The sequence below is a fragment of the Mytilus galloprovincialis genome, chromosome 3, assembly GCF_965363235.1.
Source record: "Mytilus galloprovincialis chromosome 3, xbMytGall1.hap1.1, whole genome shotgun sequence".
Classification (NCBI taxonomy): domain Eukaryota; kingdom Metazoa; phylum Mollusca; class Bivalvia; order Mytilida; family Mytilidae; genus Mytilus; species Mytilus galloprovincialis.
Genome location: NC_134840.1, coordinates 81,891,500 through 81,909,617, shown reverse-complemented (window position 1 = coordinate 81,909,617; position 18,118 = coordinate 81,891,500). Strand labels below are relative to the sequence as shown.

General features: G+C 31.6%; 1 protein-coding gene across 1 annotated transcript; it reads left to right on the top strand.

Annotated features, from left to right (window-relative positions):
• Positions 1–2,290: 2,290 nt before the first annotated feature.
• LOC143066827 (uncharacterized) lies at positions 2,291–12,253 on the top strand. Its single transcript, XM_076239639.1, has 6 exons — positions 2,291–2,545; positions 5,485–5,595; positions 6,917–7,047; positions 10,228–10,318; positions 11,295–11,405; positions 12,246–12,253. The coding sequence occupies exons 1-6, from the start codon at positions 2,488–2,490 to the stop codon at positions 12,251–12,253; spliced, it is 510 nt and encodes a 169-aa protein (XP_076095754.1). The 5' UTR covers positions 2,291–2,487.
• Positions 12,254–18,118: the final 5,865 nt, after the last annotated feature.

Sequence of the window (18,118 nt, the reverse complement as noted above, 5' to 3'; positions counted from 1 at the left end):
GCAGAGACCCTGGCTCTTATTAAATGGAAATACAATTAAAGCAACACAGCTAAAATATGCTAACACGAGTTATTTTAAATTGCAACAGAAGTCTGGATTATGTGTTGTTTGTATTCTTATGATTCTAAGGATGTCTATTATAAAGGTGTGAATTTGTTTCTTGTTGGTAACAATAAGTTCGCATTTTCTTATAATAAAACATAAGGTTAGAATGTACCAATTGTCTTGTGTCTCGAAACCATAATAGATAAGAAATATGACAAAGGAGTCAAACATGTTAAAATCCAAGATATATTGGCCGTTGTTATCTAATAGTTCGTTTCTATGAATGTTGCATTGGCGTTTGTTTTTGTTGCTTTTCAGTGTTTCTGTTATTACGTTGTTTCCTTCTTATAGTTGACGTGTTTCCCTCATTTTTTTGTAACTCGGATTTGTTTTCTCTCAATCGATTTATGACTTTTGAACACCGGTATAATACTGGTGCCTTTGTCTACCAGTGTCGTCTTTCAAGTAATAGAAAGCAATGTCTATACTCGAAGATGTTTGATATTTTTTCCGCTTTTGCCTTTAAAAACTATAATAGTGAGGTACAAATTTGAATGCCAAATTGTTTTAGAAATTCGAGATCTACAAAACAATAATATGACTGAATCAATCAACTGACTTCTTATTGTAATTATTGTTCTTTAATAAAAAAAAAATTACCTGGTTTAGTTTATCTTGAAATATTAACGTTGATCGATAACACAAAATCTACAGCAAGCTAGAGTAACATAAACCAACTGCCTAAATCGAGTAACTTTCATCGAATGATGTTTATATTTGAAAAAAATGTAAAGTAAAAAAATGAAATAAGCAAGTTGAGATCTAGAAATAATTTCATTGTTCTTTGGTATAAGGATGGCTACATAAAGAGACAAGGGGAATTCAAATCTAAAATATAATGACATCTCCCCCTCGATATAATTTGCATACCTTCAGATAAAATATATATTTCAAAAGGACAGCAATAATTGATGACTTAAAAAAGTGATGCACAAAAGGTGAAAATCAATTTCAATTTGCAAGACTCAGAATTCAACCAGTCAATATACTGGATTTGTAGTTTTGAGGAGTGGTAGGATCTGAAAGTAAACTCTTGTTCTATTATGTAAAAGGAATGTGAAATTTATTATTTGATAAAATCTGATATCATCAATAACAATTTGATACTTGTATGCCAGTATGGAAGCGTGTTCGATTATTGTATTCTAAATAATTGAATATTTTTTTCACCTTTAAAGTTTAAGGCGCATGTGTGTTTTTAAGATTGGGAAGACATGTTGAATTTTGAAATCTATTGACAAAGAAAATACCAAATAAAGCAAAGTCATGTTGTTTGTTTGGTACTACTGTCTTTTCTACGAAAAATGAGGACACTATGATTTTTTAGGTAGCAACCAACTAACTTCAAGAAGAGGGGTGGTTTTTAGTCTGAGTCAGAAATTCTTTAAAGGATCAATTCTATTTAGTTTTCAACGCAATCACTTAAATGTTTTTTTTCAATATTTAACTCTATATGAAGCGGGGAAAATCTGGGATCAGATTTTGTTTTGTCATCTGCGTGTCAACAATATTTTTTCATCAAATTGGGGATCAAAATATAATTTTAGACAAAAAAAAAATCCCCACCTCCCTCAAGTCATCATGGCCATTCCCTTATCAATGGAGGCGGCCATTTGTTCTGATGACCCATTTCAACTTTGATTAACTTTGTTTATCATTATTATATTACTTTTAACCGTAAAGTACTTATATTCAGTATGATACAATATTTTTAATAAATATAAAATACAAAGTGTTTTAATCCAGATATCACATTTTAGTCATCCACAGTTCTGGATTTATGATTTAGAATGTGTGTTACAAAAATTACTGAACTGCAAGGAAAATTTAAAAAGGTAAAAGGCTATAAAACTTTTGAAAACACCAAACGCTAAACAATTCGACTAAAACAACTTTCAAATTCCCAACTTAGTTCATGCCTTTTCCGAAGATAAAATATGTTTATATTTTGATCATTTCATTAAAAAAAATATATATAAATAAATTGTAAAGAAAATATTTTGAAGAACGAATTAATATTTATTAAGTAAATACATGATTCATGATGTAAGATTTCACGTCTTAACATCATCAATAAAAAAAATCTTCGGCACCATGTGTACGTGATAAAAATATTTTTCTCAGCAGTTTTGTATTGACGCATTACACTGTACTATCAGTTGACGATGAAAAAACATTCGAATTTTTGTCCATGATGTTACTAATTGATCAGGAAGTTAAGTGAGAGGACTCATATTCAAATTTGTCAACATTTGATTGGATAACTATGATAACTATGATATTTGTTATTTTTTTCTCAATATTTCTTCCAAGTATATAAACTGAAATTCTAACGATTGAAACAAAACAGAAGTCAACGTTCAAAACTACACCAGTAGTAAAATGAAGATACAAGTTGTAGCCGCATTGCTCTGCTTAATCGTTTTTCTACATTCTGAAGGTAAGTCTTTAGTTTGAAGGGGGAAAAAATGGGTTTCAAAGATATTGTTTTAGTGACGTTAAAATACTTTTGAGTAGTAATAAAAAAAAGAAGGTAAAGATTAAATAACCAATATAGTTTATATTCAGTCGACTTGACATGTTGTTTAGGTATCAGTATGTTATTAAAGACTGTATGGTAACCTTTGGATGTATTTAGTATGGTTATAACGGTCTGGGAGAGAGATCAGGCAATTAATGGCGGAGGGAGATAAGAGAATTCATGACGGGATAAAGATCAGATATTTGATGACACGAAAGTGATCAATTTATTCTAGTGATAAGACAGTATCAGATCTAACTTAATTTATAATCGTTCTCTAGAATCTCCTCTTTTGGTATGAAGCAAGGATACGGAAATTTGGTCAAATTTTAAGACATGTTATGTTTGAAACAGAAGAAACTTTTTTATTTTAAAATTCAAAATTTTTGCCTACATGATATCTGTTTCCCTCTCTAGGTTTTGTAAATCTTTAATTCTTCATAAGACGGTAATTTGAAGAAACTAAACTGGACACAATACAAGTAATTATAACTTCAGAAATAATACTTGATCATTTGAAGTTTGCAAATATTTTTTGAAATGTGTTATCTTTAAAAAGTCGTTTGTTACAAATAAGACAGCACATAAATATATTTTGTTTTTTATTTAAACATTTAAGTAGAATATTGAAAAAAATATTTCGCTTCTTGTAGTCAGTTTGGTTCAATTTGTCAAAATAAGCTATAACAAAACATCACTGGTTTATCATTGATTTGTAAGTCAATAATTCAACCACATTTGAATCCGTTTTCATGCAACCTTTAATTTGATCACTCGAGATTGGTTACGCATTTGCTTAGCGTGTTCAGAAAGTTATCAAAAAATAAATAATGTCAACATTGAAAAGCGAAACATGAAAGCTACAGGAATAACCATTTCGTTTTTTTTTTAATTTAGCACTGAAAAATGTATTCATAAAGAGGTAAAACGATGATTCCAGTTGGGATAAAATAACATGATATCAAAAAGACATGAGTATACGACTGCACATGCGTGATCGTCCATCTTCTATATTCATTTTGGTTCGAATGGCCATCGCAAGTCTAGAGCTGGCATGTCAGTAACTGCTAGTAGTCCTTTGTTCAAATATGTTTATAAATGTAATTTTGAAATTTATTCTGTAATTTATTCTAACATCGGAATCAGACTTCTATCGAACTAGGTTTTATTGTGCGTTTGCTATATATTTGTGTGTTTCACATTGACAAGAGGTATAGGGGGAGGTTTGAGATATCACAAAACATGATTAACCTCGACGCTATCAACGCTATCCTTTGTAAGACTTGTGTTGGTTATTTTTTTAATTTTTGTTCATTTATGTTTCGTATTTAAGTTAGGCGTCCATTTCCCTAAATTAGTGTACATTATTGTTTCGGAAACATCTGAAGCCCGCCTCATGCCAGCTTCAAAATTTTCTTGTTTTATTAAAGACCCATCGGTGGTCTTGTTCTGTTTTCTCCCCGTTGGTTGGAATGTTGTCTCTTTGACACCATCCTCGTTTCCATTTTATCTTCTATTACACTGTTTTTGCTGTTAGATCATAATTAATTGTCACGTTAACCTATAATGTCTCTTAAAGTTACTCACCATTTTTTTTTCAATATAAGGAAACTATAAATCACTGGCATACAAGTTGGAGGTTTAGCTAGCTATAAAACCAGGTTTAATCCACTAGGGTTTTTTCTCCAGAAAATACATGTTCTAAGTCAAGAATATGATAGTTTTTTCTTTTACTTGTTCCATTGTTTGATAACGTTTGATAATGTCAGTTTTATGGACTTTTTTTTCAAATTTGCCTGGGAGTTCTGTATTTTTATTATACTTTTACATCCAGGAAATTGCTAAAACGTTATAACGAGTCTATTGATTTAAAATTGTTTGTTTTGATTTTTTCGAAATATTTTGTCGGATTTTCTACCCAAGAATTAGATTCTATACTATTTTACCTATTATATCTGTTTTAGTCACGCACCGTTGTAAATATAATGGAACTTGATGCGACTGTTATACAAGTGAGAGGTTTAGCGCTACAAAACCAGGTTCAATCAATCATTTTCTACATACAAAAATGCCTGTACCAAGTCAGGAAAATGATAGGTGTTGTCTATTCATTTGATGTGTTTTATCATTTGATTTTGCCATTTGATTAAGGACTTTGCGTTTTGAATTTTCCTGGGAGTTCAGTATTTTTGTGATTTTACTTTTAGTTGTATTTGGAAAAACCGTTTGGAATATTGGACTTTAAAATTCTCTTAAACGTCGTACTTCATTTGGCCTTTTTTTCTGATTCATGCGTCACTGAGTCTTTTATACTTTACATCTCGTATCTATGGTTAGTTTATTAACCAGCTGTATTAAGCAAAGAGTGGTCTTCCTTATATTAGAACAAAAAAGTAACACATAAATGTCAGACTAAATAGTTATCAAAGGTACCAGGATTATAATTTAGTACGCCAGACGCGCGTTTCGTCTACATAAGACTCATCAGTGACGCTCATATCAAAATATTTATAAAACCAAACAAGTACAAAGTTGAAGAGCATTGAGGATCCAAAATTCCAAAAAGTTGTGCCAAATACGGCTAAGGTAATCTATGCCTGGGATAAGAAAATCCTTAGTTTTTCGAAAAATTTAAAGTTTTGTAAACAGGAAATTTATAAAAATGACCACATTATTGATATTCATGTCAACACCGAAATGTTGACTACTGGGCTGGTGATACCCTCGGGGAAATATATTTGTTTTAAGTTCAGAATGTACAACTTTGTAGAGACAATTGATTTTCAGGACTTAAATCACAATCAATGTCTTTTTTTTTTTTGCCAATACATTTATTTTGAGCATACGATTCTTTATAGGTAAACCCCAAGGCAAGGACAAATGCAAAGGCAAGGCAAAGACCAACTACAAGTTAAGATATGAGAAAAATGGGTATCATGACCAGGAAAATCCGTGCAAAGGATGTTCAGGTAAACTATAAACAGGTCTTAACTAATGATATTTTTATTTATCAAGTTGATAAGTGAAGAATAAGCTGTCGAGGAAATTAATGTTTATTAATATTGGGCCCATTAAAAAGAATTAGTTTACAGTCATTTATTGAAGATTATCCTGTTATTCCTACTATAATATTTAATTTTTTTTCTGTTATGTTTTTATATTCTTGCTATAATATGGTTATGTTTACTGTTATGACTTTATATCTTAAAACATTGCATTAGCATTAGTTTTACGCCATTTTGTTCCCCCCGTTCTTCAAGATATTCTCGTTACATCTATTTTTACCAGTTCAATTGAACAAAATTATCCCATATTTGAACAGCACCTCAGCACTAGTGAGTTGTAACGTGCGAGGCACATCTAGTGTTCTGTAAAACACATCCTTTTTTGAAGATGCTTTTGATTTTTCAATGTTAAGTCGGATGAACATAATTTTTAAGTCTAACATTTCTCGAGTTATTTGAAACAGAAGAATGACTTCAATTTTAGTCAAGAGCTTTAAAGTGAGTTGAAACCATTGGAAGCCATTTAGACCTGACAAACATCAAAGGAACGTTTGCCGATACATTGAATTATTAGGGGATTATGATAAGCACAAGAACGCATGCATTCTTCCAATTTTTGTTCCGATGGTAAATTTATTCATGGATTTAAATTGATCATGCATGTTCGGACCGTCTTAAGCATGGAGATTGTTGAACAGTTGAAATTGAATGGTCAATCTATTTTCAATATTACATTTATGCACAATTAAAGTTACATTATGATGACAATGTTTTTTGTTTAAAGTTTATTCTTGTGCATGTAGTTCTTGTTTGTTGTTAATGCTGAACTGCCTAATATAATTTTTTTAACAATATGGTGAAAATTTCAAAAAACAAAATTATCCACATTATGGAAATCAAAATTGTATGTTTGTAAACGACGTATCTGATCAACTTCCAGTGCATAATTAATAAAAAAATTGAACTGAGATGCATTTTTTTAATCATTAAGGCTCTACTTGATTGATATGTAGATATGTTTGTGATTAAATTAGTGAAGTTTTTGGACTAGATCATACTTCATACTAGTATTGAAAATACACTTCATGAATTTCGTGCGTCAAAATGGTCTTTTGGAATTTATCTTATAAAACTGTAATGCGCACTGAACTAGTTTCTGTTATTGTTGATAGCATTACTAAGGGTAATCATTTATAGGTTTATAGGTAGCAACAAACAAATAAAAACCAAAAGGATATAGTATTAGCTAGTTGATAAGATGTTTTGCTTCACTTTATGTTTATAGCCCCTTGCAAAACTCTTCCAACTACATGTCCAGAGGGTTATACGAAACTGACTAATCAAAGCATCAGCCCGAATTGTTACCTTTTTGGAGGCTACAATAGGACGTATAGAACAGATTGGCATGTAGCAAATGTGAGTTTGTTTTACAACAGTATGTTAAGGAATCTGGTTTCTCTTATTTGAGAACTTACGCTCGAACACAAGCATACGGACCCTTCATTTTTGTAGGCTTCTTTGGTCTCTTTATTTACATACAATCAATGTATAACTGTTACAGTCTTTTATAAAGCTTAATTTTTTAAACAAAGTAGTAAACATCATTAAACTAAATAAACTTTTACATTACATCGAAAATTTAGACAAACGTATATACTATTTATATATAACCTGGAGGTACAATAATATAATGTACTAGAACACACCAGTGATATCGCGGGTTCGTGACTGAATCAAAGTATATATAACTATGTGCAAGCCTTATTTTAGTTTTGGTATTGTCATCTGATAAAGTCATGCCGATTGTAAGATACACAGTTTTCTCTGCTTTTAAAATACTTCTGTTTGAACCCGTCGACCTGGAACTTATCAATTATTGGTAATATTAATTATTTGGAAAACAAAAGGTCCTGGAATGGAGTATTTTTTAACCAACAGCGTTGTAAATGAAGTTGAATTCTTTTATTCGCTGTTTTACGTCATGCCCGCTAACAAATTGAAAACTGACCTATATGGTCCAGATTTTTAGTATTCGTATTGTTATCTTAGAAAGTCTTAATGATTAAAATACTACAATAGGGAACAATTTGACAATGATTGAATTTAGTAGTGTCAACCATGTGATTATAACTTGTATATATAGCAAAATCCTAAGTACACCGTTTGGTGGTGCGCCTGTCAGATGCGGAACGTACAGATAAGGTAATAGGTAACAGGTGAATATACTATTGGTATCGGCATCGGATTCGACCCGGAACTTAACTGTTAATTATTGGCAATATTAATTATGTGGAAAACAAAAGGGTCTGGAGTGGTGTAATTTTTAATCTACACCATTGTCCTATATTAGTTATATATAAAGTTGAATTCTTTGAATTGTTGTTTTTACCGGATGACGGCTGACAAATTGGACCTCGTTATTTTAGTATTATAGATATCATAAAAATTATGATAATAATATATGAACACTTTGTGATAGATAAGAGATAGCTAAGGATATCAACCAAGGAGTTGGGGGTATACATTAAGTGAAATCAGCCGTATATGTATTCAAAAAAAGCTGACTATACGTATGGGCTTTGCTCATTGTTGAAGGCCGTAAGGTGACGTCTGGTTGTTAATGTCTGTGTTATTTTTGTTTCTTTTGGTGAGTTGTCTCATTGACAATCATACCACATCGTCTTTTTTTATACAAACTAAAAGAAGATTGAATTGCTCACTCTCTTTTTATATAACAAAATACTTTATATAAAACCTCTCTAGGTAGTAAAAGTAGTAGAAGGAGTAGAAGAAGTAGTATACTTTTGCTATGGCAGTTAACAATTACATAGATACTATCAGCATTCGTAAATTAAAAGGTTACCTTTTTTTTAAACTTCACCCTGTGGTTATAAACATTATAACACAATTTCGCAAAGACGAGACATAGCGATCCTACATTCAATCGTGGGCGTCGTCGTCGGCGTTAACATTACATATAGTTTGCAGATAAAGTTTTTAAAATATTTATTACATTCACAGTCGATTCTAATTTTTAACCAAGCTCGGACAGAACCTTCTTACAATCAAAAGATAGTACATGTATCTAGAGGAAATTTGATCATTTTCCCCATTTTTGTTGTTAAAATATCTTCATGTTCATTTGTTCATTTAATAATTGCATACTGTATTCATTTTTAATAAGCATAACCTTTTTCATACATTTATACGAACGTTTTATGTCATTAACTGTAAATTTGTTTTGTGCATTCCCCTATTACACTGAAAACATAGACAACATCAAAAGTAGGCGAGACACTAGGTTCCGTGAAATCCTTGCAATTTTTTGTTGTTAGTCATCTATTTCAAGTAAAAGTGGTAGCCATGTTTGAAGGTAGTTGGTATCATTTCAAATTTCTAAATAATGATCATGGATGTGTTAAGTGTTTGTTGTTTATTTATGGGGTCAATTGACAAAAAAATATTGATATTGTATAAATGCATTACATTCCTGTAGTCTCGATATAGTGATATACATATTAAAACGAAGATATGGTATGATTGCCAATTAGATAACTCTTCGCAAGAGGCCAAATGACACAAAATTTAACAACTGTAACATGTGTAAGTCATTCTGAAAGAATGATAAGGACAGTAACATAACTTGATGGAAAAGTAATACCATTAACCTATTTTTTCCAGATAACGAAAAAGTAACGCATCAATGTAAAAATATCGGAAATTGATGAAACTGTCATTAAAGTGAGAGGGTTAGCGCTATAGAACCAGGTTTAATCCACCATTTTCTACATTTGAAAATGCCTGTACCAAGTTCTTGTCCATTCGTTTTTGATGCGTTTTGTTATTTGATTTTGCCATGTGGTTATGGACTTTCCCAATTGATCTTCCTCTAAGTTCAGTATTTTTGTGATTTTACTTTTTGATGCAATCTAATTTATGTTTAAATACAATGTCATGAACAATTATAAAATATTAATAAATAAAGATTAAATTCAAAATATTTTATTGCTCAAATATCAAATGTACATTTAAACAAAGGGATTGGACAAAAAGGCAGTGCCTATACAAATCCTTTCCCATACAAGATGGATTGAATAACATGCATGATAGTATATAATTTTCTGATAAGTTAATAGATCATACGTTGTTGCAGTGAGTCAGGGGAGGCAATTCCCCCACTTCTTGAAGTATTTTATTGTGTATATACATATATAAATAACTATGTTAGCAAAGTCAAAGCAAGACCTACTGAAGGTGGTGTCGAATTTTATACCACATTAATAAGTGTTGGTTAGGAATCAAATAGATCAGTAAATAAGGATGACAATTTAAGATGTTTCTTAATATTTGTTATCCTTTATGACGAGTGGGTGAATGTCAACAAAAAGGTTTGAACAGCTCGCAGTTGCTCTGATTATTTGCAGTTTTGACTAGAATATCAAATACAATTGGTCATCTTTATCAGCTATAAAAACATCATATATGCAGTTGACAAACAAGAAATACATTTGAAAAGTTTCACTCCGCTTAAGTCTAGCACATTTTATAATGATATGCATGTGCTTTGAAACACATTTTAATTTCTTTTCTGTCTAGGCGATATGCACCAGTACTCCTGGTGCTTACTTGTGGATTCCAGAAACAAGAGAAGAGGCTGTAGCAGTTTTAGTCAAATTTGATGTATTTAGTAAGCAATTGTTACATTTTTTGTCTTAACGTAAAGTCAACTTTGGAGCAATTGTATTATGAATGTTTTTTTCTTTTTTTTCTTTCAATTTTTTTTTTTTATTATTGATACTGAAGTACTTAAAGGACATTATGAGGTCATATTTTTAAAATGCATTGTAAATTGGCAGTCAGTTTAATAATTAGAATAATGTTGTGTTGAAATGGTAGCCTCGGTTTAAACTTAGTATTTTTGACCCAAGTTAAATCCATAGTTTACTCCTATTAAGGTTATGCACTACTTCAATATAGTTTTATTGTTGTTCCAAATTTGTGTGTTTTACAGCTAGGAAGATTATTATACAATTTTGATTACTGTTCACATAATTTTAACGTGTTTACCTATTATGTCTGTTTGTTTTGTTCACACATCGTTGTTAATGAAATGGATAGTTTACAAGAGGTTTAGCTAGCTATATAACCATGTTCAATCCACCATTTTCAACACACAAAAATGTCTGTACCAAGTCAGGAATATGACAGTTGTTATCCATTCGTTTGATTGGTTTCAGATTTTGATTGTGGCATTTGCTTAAGTACTGTTCATTTAGAAATTCCCTCAGAGCTCTGTATTTTTGTGACATTACTTTTCATCGCCCTAATTATGCACAAAAATGTATCTTCAGAAATGCTAGATTTATTATAACTACTAGATATTATATTTGATATGATAATTAAGGCAGTTGTATTTGTATATTCTCATTTCCAATAGAAATTTATTTTTGGTATAAAGCCAGAAATATTTATACCAAACAAAATGTGTGGTCAATTTTTATTACGAAGCCACAAACAAAAGGTGAACGGACCTCAGACGCAATAAAAATGGCTAAATTACATTTTATACTATATTTTAATATTTGTTTAAAATCTGGATCCGTTATGTAAATGAGGTTAAGATAAATAATTATTAGAAGTCAGTATATTGCTATCTTAAACAGTCCACAAATTTGACGTCCACACTGGAGCAAACAATCTAGCTGACAACAACACCTATGTGTATGCAGTAACAAATGAACCATTTGACCAGAACAATCTTCCATTTGGTACACGTATGTATATTAACCATTTTAAAAATGTAAAACCATTCATAAGCACATTATTTATATTAAGGTAAAAACACAAACTGGGAAATTAAGGAAATTAGCAATAATTTCATTCATGAATTTACATCTGATGGTCGTTAAGATGAATCTAAAAATATCTTGATATTTTTTTAATGCACCAGGCGAAAAATAGTTTTGTATTTGTTTACTGTTATTATCAATTCGTCAATAAAAATAACGATGCAGAATATCATCCATCTTAAGATCAGATGACAGAATTAAATTTTTTTTCGAGGAAAGAACAGAAGAGGGTACAATCTAGTATTTATAAGACATTTAAAGCATAAGCAGAAGAAGTACAAACATTACAATGGCAAAAAAACAAAGATAATAAACATGACTTTTGTTCAACCTCGTCTTTGTTTCAATTTGTTAATATGTCATGTACTACTTGATTAACGCTCATCATGGCTAACCTCTCTAACTAAATGTTGACATGACATGTTTTTGTTTAAGATTTCGTCGAATCATAAGTTTTCTGATTGGTCTGATTACTTTCCATGTAATTGATTTAATTACAATAACTCTGTCAATTGTATGATTAAGTTAAATCAATGATAACAGTTCTCAAAGTAACTGATTAATTAAAGATAACACTGGCAAGTTATCATGAAAATCAACTGATTACAATTCATTGTTACCAGAATGCAATCAAAAAGTAATCAGGATGACGAGATAATTTGAAAAACTAATGAATTGAATAACAGTTACATGTAATCAGATTTTTGGTTGATAACATATGATAATACTTCAGATGAAATTATAAACACATATCTTGTTATTCAGTATTTTAATAAATTTTATATAGATGAATAAGAAAGTAACTTTTTCGATCAACTTGATGCTTTTGACATTCAATGTTTTTACTTTTGTTTAAGTATTCACAACCGACGATAGTAATGGTTTAAGTAATAGTTGTTTAGAACTCAATTGGGATACTGATGCAAATGAATTTTCATGGGACGCTGATCTTTGCACTGGTGATAGTAAAGAAGGATACATTTGCGAGTTTCCAATTGTAAGTTTTGCGAGGGACAAAATCTAATAGAACACATATCATATATTACAATGTTCAAAGAGTTCTTAATTGACAAATGTAGAAAGATGTAGCCGTAAGAGAACATGCATGCAAGTACAACAACCTTGAAAATGTGTTGGAAACATAATCCTGATAATATTTCTTCTGTGTTGACATGATCGAATATCAATAATGTGGTCATTTTTATAAATTTCCTGTTTACAAAACTTTGAATTTTGCGAAAAACTAAGGATTGTTTTTATCCCAGGTATAGATTACATTATCTCTTCAACTTTGTACTTGTTTGGATTTATAAATATTTTGATATGAGCGTCACTGATGAGTGTTATATATGTAGACGAAACGCGCGTCTGGCGTACTAAATATAATCCTGGTACCTTTGATAACTATTGTAACATACATTTCCTAACATTATTTTGTGAAAGTCATACCACATCTATATATGCTAATACTAAATCCTTTTTGTTGTATGTACTCTTAACTATATACATTATTTTAGTATACAGGTACTTTAACACCCTAAATAATATGTAAATGTTCTAGGTTAAAGGTACAAGTTTACGGAACAAACCATATATCAAAGTTCAAGTTGTATTAAAAATGTATTCGTAGATATAACAGTGAAATAATCTTTTTCCAAGTTTCTAAAGTATCAAAATATTACATATGTATAAATATATTTTATTTCGTTTGACATTGGGTTTTTTGGCTATTTGCAGTAATCATATATAGATGGGAAATAGTTCTGCAACAGTATGCACTATTTATAAAATAAAATTATTGTTAGGTGCATAATTATAAGGCATGCGAAAAAATTTGGCAGCGACTACGGGTCGGGTTACTATGTTACAATATAAAGTTTGGCATTTAAATGTATCAGTATCGAAGGTGTTCGCAGGCACGTCGAATCAAAGTTAGTCACATTAGAAAATATACAGTTGCCTATGTTACTGCGAGCAACTAATCCTATTTCTGTGTTTGTCTCGTTTATAGCCTATTCAATTTAAAGTAGAAATACTTTAAATTGGAAGAGCAGGGTGAGGGAGGATTTAAAAACGCTTATATGTGTTACACACATTTTTTTCTCTTTTTCAGGCCCAGTCATGCAACTAAGCAATGCAAGTTCGTAGAAGGGTTGCCAGTTGGACATCTTCTATTAAATAAAATAAATTTCGAATTTCACAATTCGTCTATTTCAAAAGGAAGCCCTATTGTTTAACAAGTCCATGATTAAAGAAGAAGTGTCACTCCTTCAGACCAACTTCGCTCTCACTCCATATGGAATTTACTGACCCCATGTATATTGTATAAGGTCACTAACATACCATGTTACGATTATTATCTATACCTCATTAATTTTTATAACTCAGGAATAGATTACCTTAGATGTATTTGGCAAAACTTTTAGGAACTTTGATCCTAAATGCTCTTCAACTTCGTACTTTATTTGGCCTTTTCAACGTTTTTGGATTCCAGCGCCACTGATGAGTCTTTTATAAGGCGGTGAGGTCGTTAATACAAATCAGAATTAAGAAACTATATAGGTCTATCAATGCCCATGCTACGTCAATCTTTAAAGACCGACAGGTTGCAAAACACTTATCCTACCTCTATGACAAATATGTTGTTGTCCCCGCAGATAAAGCCCCAAACAACATCGTTTTTTGTGTGTAAAACTCATTACATTAACTGCTTAATAAACGAGTAAGGTATTGACACTTCACTTGGAAACTCAACTTATACCTTCACGACACTTACCAAAGAGGAATTCCTGGATAATTATAGGTCTGTTCTATGTTCCTTTGGAATTTCAACCAAAGATGAAGAACTGGATCTTCCATCGCTGTATTGGATACACAAACTACATAAGTGTCCTTACAAACAACGGTATATTGCTGGGTCTTCCAAGTGCTCCACGAAACATCTTTCTAAATTATTAACATCTATTTTATCAGCAATCAAAGAGGGCTTCAAAGTTATTGTGAAACTGTCAAGACTAAAAATGAAAAACACAAATAGACAAACAATAGTACACACAACATATAAAACTAAAGAATAAGCAACACGAAACCCATTAAAAAACTAGGGATGATCTCAGATGCTCCGGTAGGGTAAGAAGATCCTGCTCAACATAAGACACCCGTCGTGTTGCTTATGTTATAACAAATCCGGTAAATAGTCTAATTCAGTAGGTCACATTCATGAAAGGGAAGGAATTGTAGTTACGACGTAAGGAACATATCCGATATCATTTGTGAAACGGTTATTCCATAACGGTCAACCAACTCGTGATAGCGTCCGTAAAATTTACGAAGGGATGATTTCAACTTCACCAATTGAAAATCTTGGTTTAATAGCTTCCTTATGAGTGAGTAGCAACCCTCTATCAAGAAAATAATGATAGGAAATGCAAGCACGGGAATATTGTATAAATTGGGAGATACATACCCCGTATGCAGGTGCTTCTGGAATGTTTCTACTTAGAAATGGAAAGTTCACAATTAGAGCTAAAATCATCTCTTTTGTTGTAAAGTTTTGTTTTCAACCAACCCTCATTGTCAATTTCTAGATGTAAGTCAAGATATTAGAACGACTTAATTGTAACTGTTGTATCGATTATCTGTCTGTTCAAATTCAGGAGGCTGTAATTCCGTGGTTTTCTTCTACTGTTTTGTACATAAATTAGGCTGTTAATTAACATGTTAAATTGTTGTTTGGGTTACTTTAGATTTGCTTTCAGTAGCTTTGATACCTTACCATTCGTAATGGTTTTTGCTCATTGTTAAAGACCGAATGGTGACTTATAGATATTTAAAACTTTTAACTTTAATAGAAATTATATTTTACCACTTGCCCATTGTTGAAGTTTGTACGGTGGCCTCATTACAAGTAGGTTACTGTTTCATTACTGTACAAATCATTCAATAATAAGGAATCCATCATCTGATTAGAGATCAACGTTAACAAGCGTTCTGTGAGGATTTCATTGCAATTCAAAGTCCTCTACTGGTTAAAAAATACTTGCACTTGAACAAAATTCTTACTTGATCGATTACTTGTCATCGTGTAAACTTTAAAACAAATATAAAGTTAATATCTTCAAGTATGATGAAAAAAAAGTGTTGGAAAACTGATTATTTATTAAGTGAATTTTCTGAGTCAATGGACCATAACTCTGCACAAAATTCGTACTTGGACCTTTATCTTGTCATGATTAAACTATAGACAAATTTTCAAATCAATATCTTAAAGCATGACAATATTGTTTAAGAAAATTGATTATTTCAGTGAAGTTTCTAGGTCTAAGGACCATAACAATGCACAAAATCAGAAGACTGGAACAAAATTCGTACTCGGATTTTATTTTTTGTCTTGACAAAACTATAAACTAATTTTCTAATCTATTTCTTCAAACATGATCAAACTAGAGGATCTTAAGAGCCTGTGTCGCTCACCTTGGTCTATGTGCATATCAAACAAAAGACACAGATGGATTAATGACAAAATTGTGTTTTGGTGATGCTGATGTAGATCTTACTTTATTGAATTTTCTTGCTACTTACAATTATCTCTATCTATAATAAACTTGGCCCAGTAGTTACAGAGGAAAATATTTTGTTAAAAATTTACAAAAATTTACAAAAATCAACTGATAAGGGCAATAACTCCTTAAGGGGTCAACTGACCATTTTGGTCATTTGACTTATTTGTAGATCTAACTTTGCTGAACATTATTGCTGTTTACAGTTTATCTCTATCTACAATAATATTCAAGATAATAACCAAAAACGGCAAAATTTCCTTAAAATTTACCAATTCAGGGGCAGCAAGCCAACAACCTGTTGTCTGATTCGTCTTTTTACCCCTATGTTCTATTTTTAGCTATGGCGGCCATCTTGGTTGGTAAACTGGGTCACCGAACACATTTTTTAAACTAAATACCCCAATGATGATTGTGGCCAAGTTTGGTTAAATGTGGTCAAGTAGTTTCAGAGGAGAAGATTTTTGGAAAGAATACAAAACTTTAAGAACAATTGGTAAAAAATGACTATAAAGGGCAATAACTCCTTAAGGGGTCAACTGGCCATGTTTGTCATGTTTTCTCATTTGTAGATCTTACTTTGCAAAACATTATAACTGTTTACAGTTTATCGTTATCTATAATAGTATTCAAAATAATAACCAAAAACATCAAAAATTTCTTTAAAATTACCAATTCAGGGGCAGCAACCCATCAACCAGATGTCTGATTCATCTGAAAATTTCAGAGCGGATAGATCTTCACTTGATAAACAATTTTAATCCCATGTCAAATTAACAAAAAATGCTTTGGTTTCACAGTTATAAGCCAAAATCTACATTTTACCCCTATGTTCTATGTTTAGCTATGGCGGCCATCTTGGTTGGTTGGCCGGGACACCGGGATTGTGGCGAAGTATGGTTAAATTTTGCCCAGTAGTTTCAGAGGATTTTTTTGTAAATTATTCATGTTATTACAAATATTTACGAAAAATAGGTAAAAAATGACTATAAAGGGCAATAACTCCTTAAGGGATCAACTGACCATTTTAGTCTTATTTGTAGATCTTACTTTGCTGAACATTATTGCTGTTTACAGTTTATCTCTATCTATAATTATAATCACAAGATAATAGCCAAAAAACGGTATAATTTCCTTAAAAATGGCAATTCAGGGGCAGCAACCCAACAACTGGTTGTCCGATTCGTCTGAAAATTTCAGGGCAGATAGATCTTTGCCTGATAAACAATTTAACTCATGTCAGATTTGCTCTAAATGCTTTGATTTCAGAGTTATAAGCCAAATTCTAAATTTTACCCCTATGTTCTATTTTTAGCCATGGCGGCCATCTTGGTTGGTTGACCGGGTCACGACACACATTTTTTAAACTATATACCCCAATGATAATTGTGGCCAAGTTTGGTTTAATTTGGCCCAGCAGTTTCAGAGGAGAAGATTTTTGTAAAAGCTAACGACGACAGACGCAAAGTGATGAGAAAAGCTCACTTGACCCTTTGGGCCAGATGATCTGAAAACTGCAAAATTTTCGTAAAATTGCCAATTCAGGGACAGCAACCCAACAACTGATTGTCAATTTTGTCTGAAAATTTCAGGGCAACTAGATCTTGACTTGATGAACAAATTAACCACATGTCAGATTTGCTCTTAATACTTGGGTTTCAGTTATAAGCCAAAATCAACATTTTACCCCTATATTCTGTTTTTAGCCATGGCGGCCATCTTGGTTGGTTGGCCGGGTCACTGGACACATTTTTTAAACAAGATACCTTAAAATTACCAATTCAGGGGCAGCAACCTAACAACCGGTTATCCGATTCATCTGAAATACCAGGGCAGATAGCTTTTGACCTGATAAACAATTTCACCTCCTGTCTAATTTGCTCTAAATGCTTTGGTTTTTTGAGTTATAAGCCAAAAAATGCATTTTACCCATATGTTCTATTTCTAGCCATGGTGGCCATCTTGGATGGTTGGCCAGGTCACCGGACACATTTTTAAACTAGATACCCCAATAATGATTGTGGCCAAGTATGGTTAAATTTGGCTCAGTAGTTTCAGAGAAGTAAAAGTAAATGACGA

Excerpts from the sequence above, each read along its gene's own strand:
- LOC143066827 (XM_076239639.1), top strand. The coding sequence starts at position 2,488 with ATGAAGATACAAGTTGTAGCCGCATTGCTCTGCTTAATCGTTTTTCTA. Across the intron at positions 2,546-5,484 it reads CGTTTTTCTACATTCTGAAG|GTAAACCCCAAGGCAAGGAC; the intron begins GTAAGTCTTTAG and ends GATTCTTTATAG. Across the intron at positions 7,048-10,227 it reads CAGATTGGCATGTAGCAAAT|GCGATATGCACCAGTACTCC; the intron begins GTGAGTTTGTTT and ends TTTTCTGTCTAG.